At 35.0% G+C, this 19,046-nt stretch overlaps 1 protein-coding gene and 1 long non-coding RNA gene across 3 annotated transcripts in view; both read right to left on the bottom strand.

The window, feature by feature from the left end:
- LOC145803124 (uncharacterized) overlaps positions 1 to 5,642 on the bottom strand; it is a 33,409-nt gene extending 27,767 nt beyond the window's left edge. For both annotated transcript variants that reach the window (XR_014345235.1, XR_014345234.1), the window contains exons 1-2: positions 5,532 to 5,642; positions 4,997 to 5,317 (exon numbers count right to left, since the gene is read on the bottom strand). This is a non-coding gene — a long non-coding RNA (uncharacterized LOC145803124). The remainder of the gene's footprint in view (positions 1 to 4,996; positions 5,318 to 5,531) is intronic.
- Positions 5,643 to 15,764: 10,122 nt separating this feature from the next.
- LOC145802326 (receptor-like protein EIX2) lies at positions 15,765 to 17,936 on the bottom strand. Its single transcript, XM_082895021.1, has one exon. The coding sequence runs from the start codon at positions 17,934 to 17,936 to the stop codon at positions 15,765 to 15,767; it is 2,172 nt and encodes a 723-aa protein (XP_082751147.1).
- Positions 17,937 to 19,046: the final 1,110 nt, after the last annotated feature.

The raw sequence follows: 19,046 nt of genomic DNA, 5'->3' as shown, positions 1-19,046 counted from the left end.
AGCTGAGATGATGCACACTTCGTCAAATAGCAAGCAACATGATGCAATCCTAACATCTTTCTAAGGGAAATCCTATGCTCTTTAGGACTCAAGGTGTGTGAATAACGTACTATGAGGAACTTGGGCTCTGATACCAATATGTCACGACCCCATTTCGCCCCTAGTAGAATGGTGCCATGATGGCCAGTAATTCGTGATTACCGAAGGCCAACTCTCAAAATTCACACACAATTAGAGTATACATATGGCGCTTACAAATGCGGAAGCAATAAATTCCAAGCTAAGTAGTCCATAAGAGCAGTGCATAAGTTTAAATGGAATGGCATACATCTTTACATAGCTTTAATACAACAAATGAAGTACAAAATACATCTTGACCAAAAGGCTTCTCAGCCATCAAATACAAAATACAATGAAATACAACTAAGAAGCATAATCTTCAAGATGCAGCAAAAGTGCAAAGTCCAAAACAAGTGGCAAGTACATCTAGGCGTCACTGCCGTCCTGCTCGTCACCTACATATATATAAAGAGGGGTGACCTTGGATACTCAGTGAATGGTACAAATAATAAAGGGGTTTACATGAATGACATCCGAAACCTTTATCAAATCAAAGCATAACACATCTTGTACAAAATCCAAGGGCAAATCAAGTTTATCTAACAAATCTTTCAAGTCTCGACAATTAAAGTCTTTCAAGGCTTTCAAGTTCCAAGGGATAACATTAACACAAAGGTTGTACTACAAATGCTTATAGTCCCCTAGCACGTACGGACTTTGAAGATTGTGCTTCAAATGCTTATAGTCCCCTAGCACGTACGGACTTTCAAGATTGTCATTCAATACAAGGCTAATACTTGATATACAAAATAGGGGTCATCATTCATGCTTCACAAAATACTTTTCCAAAACAAGCAAGGCAAAGCTTTATCAAAACTTAGTAACATAACTTTATTAAAAATACCACTCACATAGCTCTTCAGACGTCGGGGCTACAGGCAAGGATCCAAGTCCTACAAGCACATAACAAATCCCATTGAATGCACTATCAAACAAGCTTTATATGAATGCAAGTGACCTTGGCATTCTTTCAAAACCAAGTTAAGTCAAAACAAGACACTGTTTCTCATCTCGGGAAAACATGCTGGGCGACTACCAGGTCTAGGCCGAGGTCCCACACCTCCTTGCCGATGTGTTGCCTCGATGGCCACATCCAAGGAAATGAGGTTGGGAAAATCTGGGTTTCCCTCTCTTGAAGAACATGAACATGAAGAACATGAACATGAGGAAGATGAATGCAAGATCATAATTTGCTATTACAAAATCTGAGATTTCATGCTATGAATTCAAATACATGGACCTGGCTACCCATATTCAAGGATCTTGCGAGAACAAACACAAAACATGAATCTTAAGGCAAACTTTCGGATCAAACAAGACTTTTTCTTCAAAAACACATGAACACTATCTTCTCTTTCTAAAACCGACTTTAAACCAATGCATAACATGCAGAACAGGTTTGATCGTGCAATACAGCTGGATGATCAATAAGAACGACAAGAGTGAATCAAGAATCTAACCTCAATACACGAATCTAACGGTTTGATCTCCAGAAATCAAGCTCGAAAGTCTACTCTCTCACTCTAAGACTTCTTCTTCTTCCTAGAGCCTCTCTCTCTACAAGGCAAAGATGTAATACAAAAAATGTATATTTTCTGGGTCTGTCTGCTGACTTAACACTCAGCTGGGACACGCGGCACTACCAGGTTGGTTCTCCTCAAAAGGTGGCTGAGTGAAAAGACAAGACTATGACAAAGTGTGTTCAACAAGCAGGATGGCATGGGCACTCTGGCGGGTAATGATCTCGGCTAAGAACAAGACATCGGCAAGCAGGGGAACAATGATCTCGGCTAGGAAGGACAACACTTGACTAAGCTGTGCCACACCTTGGCCTAGATGTGCCACACCTCGGTCTAGGTCATACCACTCCAGGACAAGATCACTTAGGTGCAAAGGTAACATCTCGGCCTAGATAATACACATCTCGGCCTTGGTGATGAACACCTCGGCCTAGATAATGACATCTCGGCCAATATGTCAGGGCGAAGGTGGAGGTCAAACAAAGTGGTTCCAAGATAATTCTAGACTGAAGATGACCTCAACTAAACTCACACCATGCAAGGTACAAAACATGCGAGGAACACTTAAGCAAGACAAATCAAGGTTTGCAAAGATACAATATATCAAGACAAGATCATGTAATATATGCAAGCATGACTAGGGTAGAGTGAGGGTTGTTACAAAATCCCATACCCATATAGTCACATAAACATGCTATCACATAAGCATATAACATTACATCTGAGTCTCTAACAAGCGAGACAAACCCATTATGATACTAATCACTTCCCACATACCCAAAGTATTCAAACCCGGTACGCTCTGATACCAAGTTGTAACGCCCTCAAAATAAACCCAAAATATCATACAATCAAGATATAGAAAAGAGATAGTATGTTACAATCATCAAAGTATTACTTACAAATATATTACATGTTAACAGCAAAAGCAAATGCCCTACGGGCTTATAGCTTTCCAAGTCAACACTTGGTTACAACAAGAAGAGTACTAACTCAAATACATATTAAGCTCTTGGCATGAATTTACATGTAATACAACAAAAATTAACCAAAAGAGTCTTTAACTCCCACAACCATCCAAGCTAAGATCTCGGGGGCGGCATAGTACTTGAACCTGAAAATGATGTCCCATATAGGGTGAGCCACAGCCCAGTAGAAATATACTAAACCAACTATAAACAATGACAAAAATAACAGCATTCGATAGATGGTTCACACTTATATTCCAACTTATATCATATTACAGTTTCATGACAGTCATATCCATGTTACAATTCATTTTCCATTTCTTTTTCAACTCTAAGTTTGAAAACAAAGCTCAGAACTTGGCCAAACAATTTAATGAGATTATAACTCATCATTAAAATACTTTCAAAATTCATGATGGATACACATTTTGGTGCTGTATCAATAACATATAAAATCACTTATATACTTCACAAATGATACACATTGCAGTGCTATACCAATAAAACTAGAACACTTCACAATTGATACACATTTTGGTGCTGTATCAATAAAACATTGAAACACTTCTATACTTCACAAACGATACACATTGTAGTGCTATATCAATGTCAAACAAGATCCGGTCTAGAGGTCCATCCCCCATCTTCCCCTAAACCGTGGAGTACATCCCATATCTCCTCCCACACAAAACAATGTATATAAGCAATTATCATATACAAATTCAATCAATCAATACAAAATTTGGTGTATTATGCCAACCGCTATATTCGATAACATACTCAATTGATTAGTTTTAGTTTGCCTAATCATCATGCATTGTCTACAACAATCAAGACTACCCTCCACCGATAGCCCAAAGCAGTTATTTCTAAATAGAAAATAAATGCACCAAATGGATAAAATATCAACATTTACCTAGGTGAGCGATAAATTAATCCAACTACACCCTTTAATCCCACACCATTCTAATTTGAATATTTCCTATTCAATTTCTCATTTTCCAAAATTAAATATACCAATTAATTTATCATGCAATTAGGGCTTTTTTTCAAATTCACAATACCAACCCTAAGGTTCCTTTTTCATCAACAATCCAACACCAAGTCCATTTTCCAATGTATCACATACATAAGAGTTTATATGTTTAAAAATCCATCTTTTGAAAATTACACAAAGGCCCCCAAACTTTCTCAAAATTACCCAACAACCCCCAACATATCGAAATACTAAAATTTAAAGACAAAGCTCATAAGATGGAGTATAATATCCCTACCTTGGAGTTAGAGCTCAAACGGAGGAGAGGACCAAACTCAAAGTGCTCCAAACTCCAAACTTTTCGGATCAAAACGTAGCCCTCGACGATCAACACACTTTTTGTAAAGGCCAAAGGGTAGAAGAATACTCTAACTAGATCAATCCTAAGAGAGAAGGGAGATTCTAGAGAGAGGAGCTCTCAAAAATGGCTTTTCAGAAAAGTAAAAGAGAGAGTGGAAGTTGAAAAGTGATTCAAGAATGCACAGCTGCCAACTGATATACGCATGATCCGCTCGAGCGGAGAATAGAACAGTCGAGCGTCAAGCACAAAAACTGGACCCGCTCGAGCGCAAGAAGGCCCGCTCGAGCGCCAAGACACAAGAACAAAATACATCCGCTCGAGCACGAAAACCAGTTCGCTCGAGCGTAGATTACCCCCTCTCAGAACTTTCACAGACAATGAACACCCCGCTCGAGCGTCAACAGACCCGCTCGAGCATAAGGAAACCCGCTCGAGCGTGAAAAACACATCTGCAGAAGTTTTGCAGAGGCACAAATACTGGAAGTGTGAAAACTGCGCTCGAGCGTGATATGGTCCGCTCGAGCGTACAACCAAAAATCCAACTCCGCTCAAGCGCAAAGGTACCCGCTCGAGCGTACCACCAAAACTCTGGGCAACAAGGAAAGGGACTAAGGCTCAACCAGCCTGTTCGAAACACGCCCAACACATCCTAAAACTCAGACATACGGAATCTAAAGGATGACAACAGGACATACAACCACCAACTCCACGGAACCTAAGATCGGAACACTATACATAAAGGGGACAAACCCGGGATCGCTATAGTTATTTTTAACTAAAAGTGAAAGTTTTCCATATATAAAAAACATGAAGCATTAATTAAGTACATATGGAAAAGCACTCAGTACAACTACTAATCAGTTTTCCATATATAAAAAGCATTAATTAACTCCAAATACTAACCAAGATCACATGAATGCACCATCCATATGCTACTATTGTTTTCCATATATAAAAAGCACTCAATACCCAATTAAGCTTCTGGGTTCAGTTCCAATGCTACAATGAATATCAGACATCACTCTTATTTGAACAATTTGTGGTAATTTACCTGAAAGTAATCAGTTTCAGCAACTGAAGACAACAATTCCAACAACAAACAAGGCCAATCAGTCGCAAAATTGGCCAAACTCCTCGAAAACCCACCAACACGATTCAAATCCTTAACAGCATTAGCTCTCCACCCTTACTGAATCCTAATAACCTCCTTGGCCAATTTCAACACCACAATCGCTTCCCCAAAATACGAAGCTTCTTCAACACTGACACTCTTCCCCTTCTCGCCCAACCCAAGAACCCCATCAATCTCTTTGACATTTGATCGAGCAGATAGCGCGAATACAGCCCAACTCCAAAGCACCGAACTCGAAGCCTTCTTAGACACAAAAAGTGAATGACCCAATAGATAGAGTATTATGCATTAGAAATCATATCTTCTGACTATATGAAGAACCCATGTGTGTGCGTGTATGTGAAGCTCTGTGGGTTTTTCTAAGTGAATGGTGAAAGAAAGAGAGACAGAAAAACAGAGCCGAGAGAGAGAGAGATAGAGAGAGTAAGATAAATAGAGAGAGGAAGATAAAAACCTCAATGTTGAAGCAATGCAATGCGAGGAGCTGTGAGGGAGGAGCCGCTGATTGAGCTTCCATGGGTGATGAATCTCAAGCGACGGTGACCAACAAGGAGGTGAATCGATGCTCCAGTTGCCGGCGAACCCAAGGAGGAGTAGCGGTGAGAGATGGAGGGAGAGGAGCAGCGGAACGGAAGAGGGACACTGAAGAGAGAGAGAGAGAGAGAGAGAGAGGCGCTGGTTCTATTTAGGGTTTGGTTTAGAGATGGGATGAGAGTAAAGATGGCAGTCGGAACCCGACCCGACGGGGACCCGATCCCCCGACCCCGAATTGAGTGGTTATTTCCCAAAAAATACCCCCGACGGGCCAGGGGTGGTATTAAAAATTGAATCCCCAATGATATTCGGGCCAGGGATGGGGGTTCATGTTTCAACCCCGGACCTGGCCCCGATCCCCGCCCCATTTGATCCGAGATGTGAAATTACTATTTTGCCCTTGTTTATATATATATATGTGTGTGTGTGTGTGTGTGTGTGTGTGTGTGTAGGGTTTGGTTGAACACTCACTCTCACTCACACACAAACACAAAGCTGCTCTTCTCTCTCTATCTCACGGTCTCACCGTCGCTAGTTTAGGGTTTTGCCTTCCTCTCTCTCTTACACGACGACTGCTGCTCCCTCACTGCCGCTCCTCCCTCACCGCTGATTTTCAAAGGGTATCTCTTTCTCTCTCTCTCTCTCTCTCTCTCTCTCTCTAGGGATTTCGATCTAGGATTTACATATATATATATATATATATCTGTGAGTGTATAGTATCAAGTTTAGAATTATTTTTTTTTTCGATCCAGGGATAACAGATTATATCAAGTTCAGAAATAAGAAATTATATAAAAAAAATTTATTTTAAATATATATATAATCTGTTATTTGTATATATATGTATGATCTGTTATATACTCTGTTATTTGTATATATATATCTCTGTTTTTTTTCCTGGTATTTTAAATATATATATATATATATATATATATATATATGATCTGTTATTTGTTTCTCAATTTTAAATCCTTGAAAATTTGTTTCTCAGTTTCTCAATAATTTGTTTTAAATAAATTGGGAATTAGCTTAAAATGGAAGACTTATGGCCTATGAGATTTTGTCAACTATGAGATTTGTCAACTATGAGATTTTGATAGATGAACAGGGTTATGTTTTGAAAGATTATGTTGAAAGATTAACAGGGTTATGTTGAAAGTTTATACAGGGTTATGTTGAATAGTGTGGAATGTTGAAAGATTATACAGGGTTATGTTTTGATGATATAAAGGTGTCAAAATTGAGTAAACCATATCATAATGGTCAACTAAATGGATGATATACATTCTGCTAGATGCTAAAATGATGTGTAGTTTCAATTTTATTAAGCCACTTAAGGCTATGATTGTTACTACAGGTTAGGAAAAGAAATTACAATGAATATTAGTGAGTATACTGATTTTGGGTGATGGTTTGACAAAGTTTAAGCTTTGTCATTTTGTTTGGATTATATACTAATTTTGGCATATGGCATATTTAGAATTTCTGCAGCGTGGTTAAATTTAGTATTGGTTAATGATTTGTTGTTTAAGGACCAATTTTATGTTGCCTCTGTTAACGTTAATTCAATCCATATTTAATCCAATTTTATGTTGCCTCTGTTAACATTAATTCAATCCATATTATTTTTATAAAGGTTAAAAATGTCAGATGTTAACTCTCATGCACCAATTAACTCTGAAGTACCAGTTAACTCTCAAGTACCATTTGAGAGTGACGCGTCACAACAATCATCGCCAGCTACCAACTCACCTACGAACTCACCGTCACGCCCCTCTAATCAAAATGTTATTGATTTAGAAGAAGAGTCTAATATTTGTGGAGGAAGAAATAGAAAACCTAGTGTTGTGGAGGAACTAAAAGAAAACCTAGTGTTGTGTGGGAACACTTTAAGAAACAAGTCAATGGGGTGTGGAAGGCAAGATATATAATTATTGTAATAAACATCTTGGAGGTGATTCAAAAAATGGAACTAGGCATTTGCATGATCACCATAAGAGTTGTACTAGGAAAAAAGTGATGGACATGAGGCAAAAAGTTTTAACAAACAATTTTAGTAGAGTCCAAAAATGAATTCTTATATTTCTTATCAAGATTTTGCTAGGAAAGAGTTGTCACATGTCATAATATTGCATGAATATCCCCTCTCTATTGTAGATCATGTTGGTTTTAAACGATATTCAGCAGCACTTCAACCATTGTTTAAAGTGCCTTCTCGAAATACGATAAAGAGTGATATTTTAAAGATTTATGATTAAGAGAGGGTGAAGACATTGAGTTTGGTGAAGCATAATAAAAGTAGGGTGGCAATCACAACTGATATGTGGACTGCTAGCAATCAAAAGAAAGGATTCATGACTGTCACCGCACACTTTATTGATGATTCATGGACATTGCAAAGTCGCATTTTGAGATATATATATTTGTAAGTTTGCAAATCATGTAAAAGTTCTATCTTATTCAGTTCAATTTGCATGTTATTAATACTTGTTCATGAATATCATATTTTAGGTTTATTTATGTTCCATGTCCACACAAAAGAAGTTCTTTGTGATATTTTGCTTGAGTGTATGATGGACTGGATTATTGATAGAAAAATCTCTACTGTTACTGTTGATAATTGCTCCACAAATGATGCCATGATTACATGTTGATGGATAAATTGAGTAATACATCCCTTTTGTTGGGTGGTACTTTGTTTTATATGCGTTGTTGTGCGCATATTTTGAATTTGATAGTGAAAGATGGATTGGATGTCATACGAGTGGGCGTGGAGAAAATTCGAGAGAGTGTAGTTTATTGGACAACAACACTAAAAAGACAAGAAAAATTTGAAGAAACAGTCAATCAATTGTGTAATCCACATACTAAGAAATTAGGACTTGATTGTGCGACTAGGTGGAATTTAACCTACTTGATGCTTCAAATTACCTTATTATATAAGGATGTTTTTTCTCAGTTGAAAATTAGAGAGCCCCAATATAAGACCGTGCAAAGTGAGCAAGAATGGGAGTTTGCTAGAGAGATTAGTGGGAGGTTTAAGATATTTTTTTGTATCACAGAGTTATTTTCTGGTACTAAGTATCCCATAGCCAATGTTTGTTTCCCAGCTTTATGTGAGATTAGGATGACACTGTCTCAACGGCTCACTTGTGAAATTGAAGTGATTAGAACAATGGCATCAAAAATGGTGGAAAATTTTGATAAACATTGGCTAGTGATGCATGGTGATATTGGAGTTGCTGTTGTACTTGATCCTAGGTATAAGATGAGTGTATTGGAGTTTTATTTTGAAAAACTTTATGGAGACAAAGCTGAAGATGAAGTTAATAGGGTTCGTCAGATTTGTTATGATTTGTTGCAAGAGTATCAGCACCGAGTTGGTATGGAGACCGATGTTGTTGGTGATTCTTCTATTCATCCAGAAATTGTTACAGAGACCCTTTCAGAATTTGATTTGATTATTAGTAGAAAGAGAAGTAAAAAAATGAAGAATGTAAGACCAGAGTTGGACCATTATCTAGAAGATGATGTTTTGCCAAGAACTTCAGGTTTTGATGTTTTGAATTGGTGGAAAGCCAATGGACCAAAGTATCCAACCTTGCAGGAAATAGTTAGGGATATTTTAGCCATTCCTGTATCCATTGTTGCTTCTGAGTCAGCATTTAGTACTAGTGGAAGGTTGGTGAGTCCACATCGTAGTAGACTTCATCCAAACACATTAGAAGCATTAATGTGTGCACAAAGTTGGTGGGTGCAGAGATGAATGGTACTCATATTATTATTTCATCCAATCTACATATTATTATTTCACTTTTATATTACCATGGAATAATTTCAATACTAAATTTATATTCTTTACTTTTTAGAAAATTCAACATTGGAATCGGTGGGATATGCGACTATATATGATGATGATGAGATCGACTCGAATGAGTCGTGTGTCACTTTTGTGTAAGTTGTCATCTTTTTTGTTTTAATTGTTAACATTTTTTACGTCTTATTATTAGTATTGATTATTTGTTTTTTTTCTTTTGTTATTTAACAAGAATTCAAGTTGAAGGAGATGATGAAAGTTGTTGTATAGTTGTATGAGTATTGGAGAAACATTTTTTTTTTTTTTTTTGTCTTTTCCCACAATGGATTTAATTTTTTTATATTGCAATGGATTTGTTTTTTTGTTTTTTTTTTTAAATTTTATTTTTTGGGTAGCCTATCCCTTGCGGGCTATGCTTGGGACTAATTATTATCTTTGCAACTTGTTGAATTTTTCTTTGTGTGTGGGCTGCTGGACAGATACAATTTTGTTGTTTAGGATATATTGATTTGAATAGGATGCTATTCTGCTGGATAGAGCTATTGAATAGGATATATTGACAGATGCTATTTTGTTGTTTAGGATATATTGATTTGAATAGGATGCTATTCCGCTGGACAAAGTTATTGAATAAGATATATTGACAGATGCTATTTTGGTGTTTACAGATTTTTTAATTTGAAAATATGTTGACAAATATGTTTGAATAGGATGTAAATAGATTTTTTAATTTGAAAATATGTTGACAAATATGTTTGAATAGGATGTTTATAGATTTTTTAATTTGAAAATATGTTGACAAATATATTTAAATAGGATGTTTACAGATAAAAAAAAATTGATATAATTCGGGGATTTTTCAGGGTTAGGGATAACCGATCCCTGATCGGAGGCGGGGGCGGGGGCGGGCGATGGGTTCCCGCCGAGGATTGGGGGTGGGGGCGGGGGTGGGGACAGGGAATTTATCAAGTTCGGGGATCGGGGATCGGGGACGAGGAGTGTATTCCCCGGCCTCACTCCGTCCCGTTGCCATTCCTAAATGAGAGAGAAGAGTGAGAGCTAAAATTATTTTATATAGATGCTTATTGGCGGCAGAAAATTTTTTAGTCGCTGAATATATTTTATAAATCCTTCCAAAATATTTGAATTGTGTCGCTCCAAAAATTTTAGTTCTTTGGCGACTAAAATTTTTTTTGTCACTGAAAATAAACTTTTGGCGACCAAAATTTTGGTTGCTAAAGATAAAAAATAATTTATTATTTTTCATTCGTAGACTAAACGGTTTTAGTAGCCAAAAAATCAGTATATGGCGACTAACATTCTTTTTTGTTGCTGAAAATAAACTTTTGGCTATCAAAATTTTGGTCGCCAAAAGTAAAAAATAATTTTTTATTTTTCATTTGGCAACTAAACGGTTTTCGTAGTCAAAAATCAATATACGGCGACTAACATTTTTTTTTATTGTTGAAAATAAGCTTTTGGCTACCAAAATTTTGGTTGCCAAAAGTAAAAAATAATTTTTTATTTTTCATTCGGCGACTAAACGGTTTTAATAGCCAAAAATCAATATACAGTGACTAACATTCTTTTTTTTCGCTGAAAATAAACTTTTGGCTACCAAAATTTTGGTCAGCAAAAGTAAAAAATAATTTTTTATTTTCCATTCGGTGACTAAACGGTTTTAGTAGCCAAAACTCAATATACGGCGACTAAAATTCTTTTTTGTCGCCGATTTTGGCATTTTTAGCGACTAATTTTTTTTTTAAGTAGCCATTAACCAATATACCCCAACTAAAAAAAAATTAGTAGCTAAATATTTTACTTTTGCCAACTAAAAAAATTTTTGGTCGCCAATTCCACAACTTTAGCGACTAAATTTTTTTTAGTCGCCAGTTTTGGTCGCCGAAAGTGCATTTTGTTGTAGTGTTGGTTCGATTCTAACCCTGAATTTATGACTTTGTCTTAATTTGGTCCAATTGATTTGAACTCTCAGTATTTTTTATTTATTTATAGAAAATATGCACTCACCTGTTATGTGTCATATTTTAAAGAGTAAAATTATAAACTTACTCAACTTAGTGAGTTAACCTCAACCAATTTAGTGATAATTTTCTTTAAAAAACACTAACAATATTATCAATTGGACTAAATTGACACAAAATTTAAAATGAATGGTCAAAATTGAGCCAATTGAAAGTGTAGGGACCAAAATAACACAAGAAATAAAATATAGGGATTACTGGTATAATTTGCCCTAGACAATAAGTCAACCAACCAAGCATTACGACAAAACCAATAAACTAAGCCTATGTAGGCCTATTGTAAAATAATTTAAGCTTATTTCAACTTAATTCAGGCCAGATTTTAAAAAGTTTGTTAAGCCATCTTCGGCCCTTATATCTTCACTCAAATTTAAGAAAAATTATTCATCCACATAATTCCCTCCCCCCAACCCTCCCCCCAAATGATGTGACAAGCAAAATTTGACCTACATTCAAATATTTCATCAAAACTCTCTTTACATGCATTTTGTTTTTGTCACCTCATTAAGGAGATTGTGAGGGGAAGAAATTGTGTGGATGTAGTATTGCTACAAATTTAGCCGTGTTTTGGAAAGATGGTTAAAAGCTAATTTTTTGACTTTTTAAACTTTTTTTTACTGTTTTATGTGAGAGGTGATGTGACCAAAAATGGGTTAAAAGCTAATTTTTGGCTTTTAACCCATGTTCCCAAAATAGGCCTTAATTAAAAATCTAAGTTTGATTTGATATGACATTCCAGTGGATAAACTTGGGTTTGAACGTAATTTGAGTAAAATTTCAGTAATGGCAGAGTGGTAAATTTCAAAATTATAAAATGATCTTGAAAAAATTCGAGTATATATTTAAGTCTTCTTTAATTTGGGTTAAAAAAATGGGTAAAACTCAATTTCATATATATTTGAGTTAATGAGTGGAGAGGTGTTTTGCAAGATTTTTATTCGAATTTCAATTTGATAAACCTTGTTTGACATTAGACTAATATAATTAAAAAGTCACTATAAATTATTACATCACTTTTTTTACTTTTCATAAAAAATTAAAAAAATAATCACTTCTCAAACTATAGGGGTTGAAAATGTCCTTAGATGGTGGTTTTCAACTTTTGCTTGTGTGGGAAGATTTTTTAATTGGAAACTTGCTTAATTATGGTTCCTATATGAACAGTTTCCCCACTTATTTCTCTCATACTCTCGAATCTCTATGACTAATAAGGAAAAAAAGGATAATTACACAATGGGGGGTGATGGAACCAACTTAACCAATGCAATCATGAAAGCTACATTGGACCCACTCTTCAGAGTAAGTAAATCTCGAATTCTTAAAATTGCCTGTAAATCATATGTATCGGTTAAGTCTGTGAAACACTACTGAGAGTCAAACTCAATATGTTTGGATTTACAGTTCATTTTTAAGGTCTATCCTTTTTGCCACTAGGCAAAGTCATTCATTTACATGATCACATTTTTTACCATCTCATTTTTCACAATTACCTTGAAATTGTCACTAGTGATGGAACCAACTTAAGCAATGCAATCATGACCATGAGATGGTAAACTAAATCTCATTAAAAAAAAAAATGTAGTATTATTGGCCATTCATTAATCATATAGATAAAAAAAAATTATTATTATATCTTTATATTAAAATGTATGTTTTATTAGTAATTATTTTTTTGTTTACGTTACCTATATTAGTTGCGTTTCCCCCCCTCCCCCCTAACTAGATCATAATATTTATCTGAAACTTCTAAGATTACTAGTGACAAACGGCACTTGTCTTTTTTTATTGGACAAATTACATCAGTAATCTCTAATATATTCACATTGAATCAATTCCATAATATCTTAGCAAAACACCATTGACAAAAAGACCTTTTTCAAAGTAATATAAGAAAATTTACAAACAATTCCATAAAGAACTTGGTTGAGTTTTTATTTATTTTCAGGAAGAAAAACTTGGATCAATTCTATTGTTCAAAATGGTTAATAGCAGCAACAGAGATAACGAGGTGATGATGAGAAAGATGAAATCTCAGTAATGGACACCAGTCGAATCTCACGGCCTTACCCTAACTGGGCCCCACCATTGAACGAACCCCCTTTACTTTTTCTCGATCGAACCATCTGTTAAACAAAAACCATCTCTTCTCTTCCACAATTGAGATCCATATGTGTGTTTATTTGAGTGAGTTAACTCATTGAGTTGGCTAAATAATGTACAAAATTTTAAATTTACAATTTTACCCTTTAAAATAAGGCATGAGACATGCACATGGCTAATTTCCGTCAAAAAACTTAACTACCATTTTCAATTGCGACAAAAAGAGGCAAAATATAAAATTCAAGGTTAAAATTGAGTAATTTGAAAATATAGAGACTAAAATGGCACAAAAGTATACCATATGCATCATTTTAAGGGTGAACATCATAGCATCTTCCTTTTCTTTATGCTAATTGTTGGTATGGTGTGTGGGATTGGCTGATGCCTATTGAAATTGTGATAATTGATTTAGATCCCCTTTGGGTCATTGTATGGACTGCTGAAATCAATTTTTAGTTAGGAGCTAATCATCTGTATTTGCATCTGCATATATGGAAACTTAAAATATTTTGGTTACATTCACAGTTTTATTGCTTTGGCTTGTATTAATGTATGGCATTCACCTAAAAAAGGAATATATATATATATATATATATTTTAAATTTTAGAGATTTTTTTTCCTTCTAAATTATGTCCATTTTTTTTAACTTTTTAGGTTTGTCTTGTGTAGATGAATCTAAAAAGTGAAAAAAATAAAAAAAATCCTAAAGACAAAAAAAGTCAACTGTTTTTTATTTTTTTTAAATCCTTTTTGGAATTTTTTTTTTTTCAAAATTTTCAATTTTTTTTTTTTTTTTGATCTTTTCTAATTTCTCTTGTCGAGTAGAATTCAAGAGTGTAACACTTTCTAATTTAAAAAAAAAAAAACAAAAAAATCATTAAAGATGAAAAAAAATCAACAAAAAGTTATTAAAAAAGCCAACTACAAACTCTTGTAAATTGGTTAAAACTCAACAGACACAAATAGATAGAGAGCAAAACACACACACACACCCACACGCACACAAAAGTCTTTGGCAAGGATTAAACATTAACAAATTAAATAAAAAGTAGTGCAAGTTGAGAAACATACTTGTATATTTTGATGTTCTATACTTCTCCTAAATCATTAAAAGCTTTGACACAAGTAAAGATTACGACAATGTGAAGAAAAACATGAATAGTTGAACTTATAAGTGATTTATTTATTTATTTTTTTTTATTTTTTTATTTTTTGAAACTAGAAGTTATATGTGAATTTGACTGTTGCACAATAGCTCTTTGTTTTGATAAGGTTTTTCTTGGTGATACCATTACTATATGTATATCATTGTTGGATCATTTTGCTCAATTCTCAAAATTTAAACTAGAATCTATGGCCTCAATTGGCAAAAATCATAGAATTCACCAATAAAAAGAGAACACATATGTATGCAAAACACAGTCTATAACATATTCTGGACAATACGATATTTCACAAATCATTTATTTAAGGAAAGACTTACTTTAGAATATTTTACAAAAGGCACAAAAACATCAAACCCCACCAACATATATACTAGAACTATAGAATTATTCAAACTTGTCTCTTTCCAACAACTCAAGAAAATACATAACATGATCTCAATGTTGCTTTCCTCTGAAGGTCCTTTCTCCAGCTAAATACAATACCCTTTAATGACAGCAAAGCATATAACAAGCATATTAGTGGATGTTAACATGGTTTCTCTGAAATAAAGCAACAAATGACTTCTGAAAAAAAAAATTGAGAAATGTATTTACATTATTTGAACTATATAGCAACAAACCAGCATTTGTTTCAATGTTTTTAAGCATGTGACGAAGAATTTTGGCGCTTTTGGTAAAGAAATTTGGTGGAATTTAATCTGTACTTTGCTATATGATCTTGAATATAAGACATGTTTTGATGATAATCTGGAAATATCACTACCTCCACTTCAAAATATGAATCGTCATTCTTCAAGTCGTGATGTTCCAAAAATCATTCACATGAATAGCATTGTTATGTTAATGACGGTAAGGAATTGAAAAAAATTCGAAAGATTCATGCAAGATAAATAATGGGTTATGAAGATGTTGATTTGAAGCACACATTGCAATCATGACAAGATAGAGAGGTAATATAGGTACATGATGAGAGAGAGAGAGAGAGAGAGAGAGAGAGAGAGAGAGACGAACCAATTGGGTGATAAATTCATCCTCCAAATTTGACTTTGTTGAACTTCCTCCTCAGCTGAGCGAACTTGATTGCTATGCTTATTGATATCCAATTGTAGTTGTTTTCGATGAATTGGAAGTATGCATACCTCCAAGATTTCTTGAAATTCAAAGTGCCACAGACCCCCAAGAAGCCAACCAAGAAACCAGGTCCAATGCCAGTGTAGAACCACAAAAAATCAATTTCATCTGCATCTTTACTCTCATCAGCATATTTGTGATCACCATCATATGGTTTATCATCGATGCAGCTATTTAGTGGTGCACCACAAAGGCCATTGTTGCCTCTATAAATGGAAGGATCGTCGAGAGTTTGAAGTTGATTTCCTGTTGGTATTCGCCCTAATAAATTATTGAATGACATGTTCAAATGACTTAGGTAGCTTAAACTAGACATACTTGGAGGAATGGGACCAGAAAGTTTGTTTCGAGACAAATCAAGAGATTCCAATTGTGTCAAATTGCCAATATTATTAGGGATCCTTCCTTTTAGATGATTTCCAGATAAATTCAAGTTCAGCAACCCAAAAAGATCCATTAACTCTTCCGGAATCTCTCCAACAATGCCATTGTTCGAAAGGTCCATGGAGACGAGAAATTTGAGTGTCTTGGTGTATTCCAGTTCTCTTCCTTTCATTGCATCCAAAATGTTCTCTTCATAATTTGCTCCAACATGATAATAGAGAGTTGGATTGAAAATGTACCCGCGATCTAGTGCAGCCATGGCAGTGAAGTTGCCAAAACAACGAGGGATATTTCCCGTTATGTTATTTTGTGCCAAGTTCAACAATTGCAAATTTTGGAGATGACAGAGTTGTGAAGGAATATCACCATAAAAATTATTTGATTGAAGATTGAGAAATTTAAGATTTGTTCGGTTATATCCAATCCATGGAGGGATATTATCGGTGAACAAATTTTCACCTAGATCAATGGTGAAAAGAAGTGTCAAATTCTGTAAGGACAAAGGAAGCTTCCCATAAAACTTATTTTTACGCAAGTGCAAGGAATTGAGAAATTGTAAGGAACCCAATGAACTTGGAATTTCACCATATAGACTATTATTCGTCAAATCTAGCACCGACAACCGATCCAACTGCCCCAAGCAAGGAGGAATTTTTCCTGATAATTGATTGTTTGAGAAATCAATAAGAGCTATATTCTTTGCCTTGCACAAAGACACTGGAATGACACCAGTCAAATGGTTATTCGAGAGAAGAAGAATTGTCAACCTCATCGTTGCATTATCACTCTTAGTAATAGGTCCTGAAAGCAAGTTGTAAACATCTGAAGGAAGCAGTGTTAGCCATTTTTGAAATATTGGCACTTTTCCTTTGAACTGGTTGTTGGAAAGATTCAAGTTTGTAAGGCCACAATAAATACTGTCAAACCAATCAGGAATGACAGCTGAGATGCTTGCATTAGACATGTCTAACTCTGTAACATTTTTTTGAGTTTTGAGCCATTGAGGAAATTGGGGTCCTACTTTGATGGATGCCAATTGTATGACTTGGAGTTGAAAGGGAGGAACCCATTGGGAGGTCACATTCAAAACTAATGAATTTGAATGCAAGTACAATTCATTTAAACTCTTGAGTTTGGCAAAGTGAAGTTCAAATACGGTGCCAACAAATGCATTTTTTGACAAATCTAGATATTTTAGTTTTGAAAGTTGTCCAAGACTTATTGGAATGCTCCCATTCAATTGATTATCTCCAGTATCTAACACTCTCAAATATGATAGTCTTCCGAGTGATGATGGCAGCGGACCATAAAATGAATTCATGCTCAAGTCTAGGTAATGCAAATGATTTAAATCGAGTAAGGAAGGACTTATCTGACCACCCAATTTGTTCATTTCAAAATTTGGATCATAAATTGGATCATGAATTGGATTATGCAAATCAAGCTTCACAACATGGCCTGTTTTATTGCGACAACCAACTCCCTTCCACGTGTAACAGTCCTTTCCGACCCACGAGGATAAACGGTTTGCAGAATCTGTGAGATTTCCTTTGAATTTCATCAGTGCTTCTCGCTCACTCACTATGCAACTCACATTTGAATTTGTACTACTACAAATGAACTCAAGTCTTTCAATGAAAAAAAGAGCAAATAACATCACAAGAGCACTAGAGGTTGTGCCCATAGCTTTTTAGTGTGGAATGTAATTTTGATGCCAGTGTTGGAAGATTAGAGTTTTATAAACTGTATAAGAAGACTTGATTGTTTTGAAAAGTCTCAAGTCATGAGCACTTAGTTATAATTATTATTATTATAATATAATGTATATAATTAAAAATTATTAAAATATGTAAATAAGAATACATTTATGTCCAAGTCAAGTCATCAGTGGATGGCCATTTTGTCTTCTTGGGGTAGAAACTCTGAGCAAGGATCCTCTCTTTGGATCCTCTCCTTACCTCTGCATTTGGTAGGTTAGTGGGCCCACTTTTGGATTTAATTTTAATGATTTAAATTGTTTACATTTTAGGATTTGTCATATATATCATACCTGTAAAAAATCAAGTTGATTGAATATCGAAAGAACTAAAAATCGTCTATTAAAAAATATTTAATAAACAATTTTATTGTTCAATAAAACTTTCGTTTACATGGTTTTCAATATCCGATCGACCTGATATTTTACATGTATGATATACATGACAAATCTTAAAATGTAAATTGTTCGGATCATCAAAATTAGAGCCAAAAGTGGGCCCAATGGCCCACCAAGTAGGAAGCCAAGGAGAAGATCCAAGGAGAGGATCCTTGCTCTAAAACTTTGGTCTCTAGTCCTTGGTGTGTCCGGTTCATAGTGGACAAAATGCAATGCTAGAATTATTAAATAATTCATGAAAAAAATTACTAAACACTCATATAAGACCATCTCTAATGATGTATTAAATTTATCATTAAATTTAAATTTGATAAAAAGTTGTCTCTTTTCCTGCTCCAACGCTTTCATCAAATACATATCAAATCGAGAATATCAAAAATGTTTCACCAAATTGAGGACTTCTGGACCTTTTAGCATTTCGCTGTTCAGAGCCGTTGTTTTTGGGCACCAGACGACCGAGCGGATGTCCACTCAACCTTTCGCTTAGTTGAAAATGAAGGGAAAAAGAATTTTCAGATTACACCGGTCGGTCGACCAGCCGGACTTCCGCCCCCTCATCCTCTTAGTTGACCGATGTTTTGATGACAGCCCACAATGCTCCGTTGGAAAGTTGGATATCAGATAGAGCAATTACTCATT

Source organism: Camellia sinensis, chromosome 11 (genome assembly GCF_055761805.1).
Source record: "Camellia sinensis isolate YWXY chromosome 11, ASM5576180v1, whole genome shotgun sequence".
Lineage (NCBI taxonomy): Eukaryota > Viridiplantae > Streptophyta > Magnoliopsida > Ericales > Theaceae > Camellia > Camellia sinensis.
The sequence above is the reverse complement of the archived record's forward strand: the minus strand, read 5'-3'. Positions and strand labels throughout refer to the sequence as shown.

Bases quoted from the DNA above. Each gene is read 5' to 3' on its own strand.
- LOC145802326 (XM_082895021.1), bottom strand. From the start codon at position 17,936: ATGGGCACAACCTCTAGTGCTCTTGTGATGTTATTTGCTCTTTTTTTC.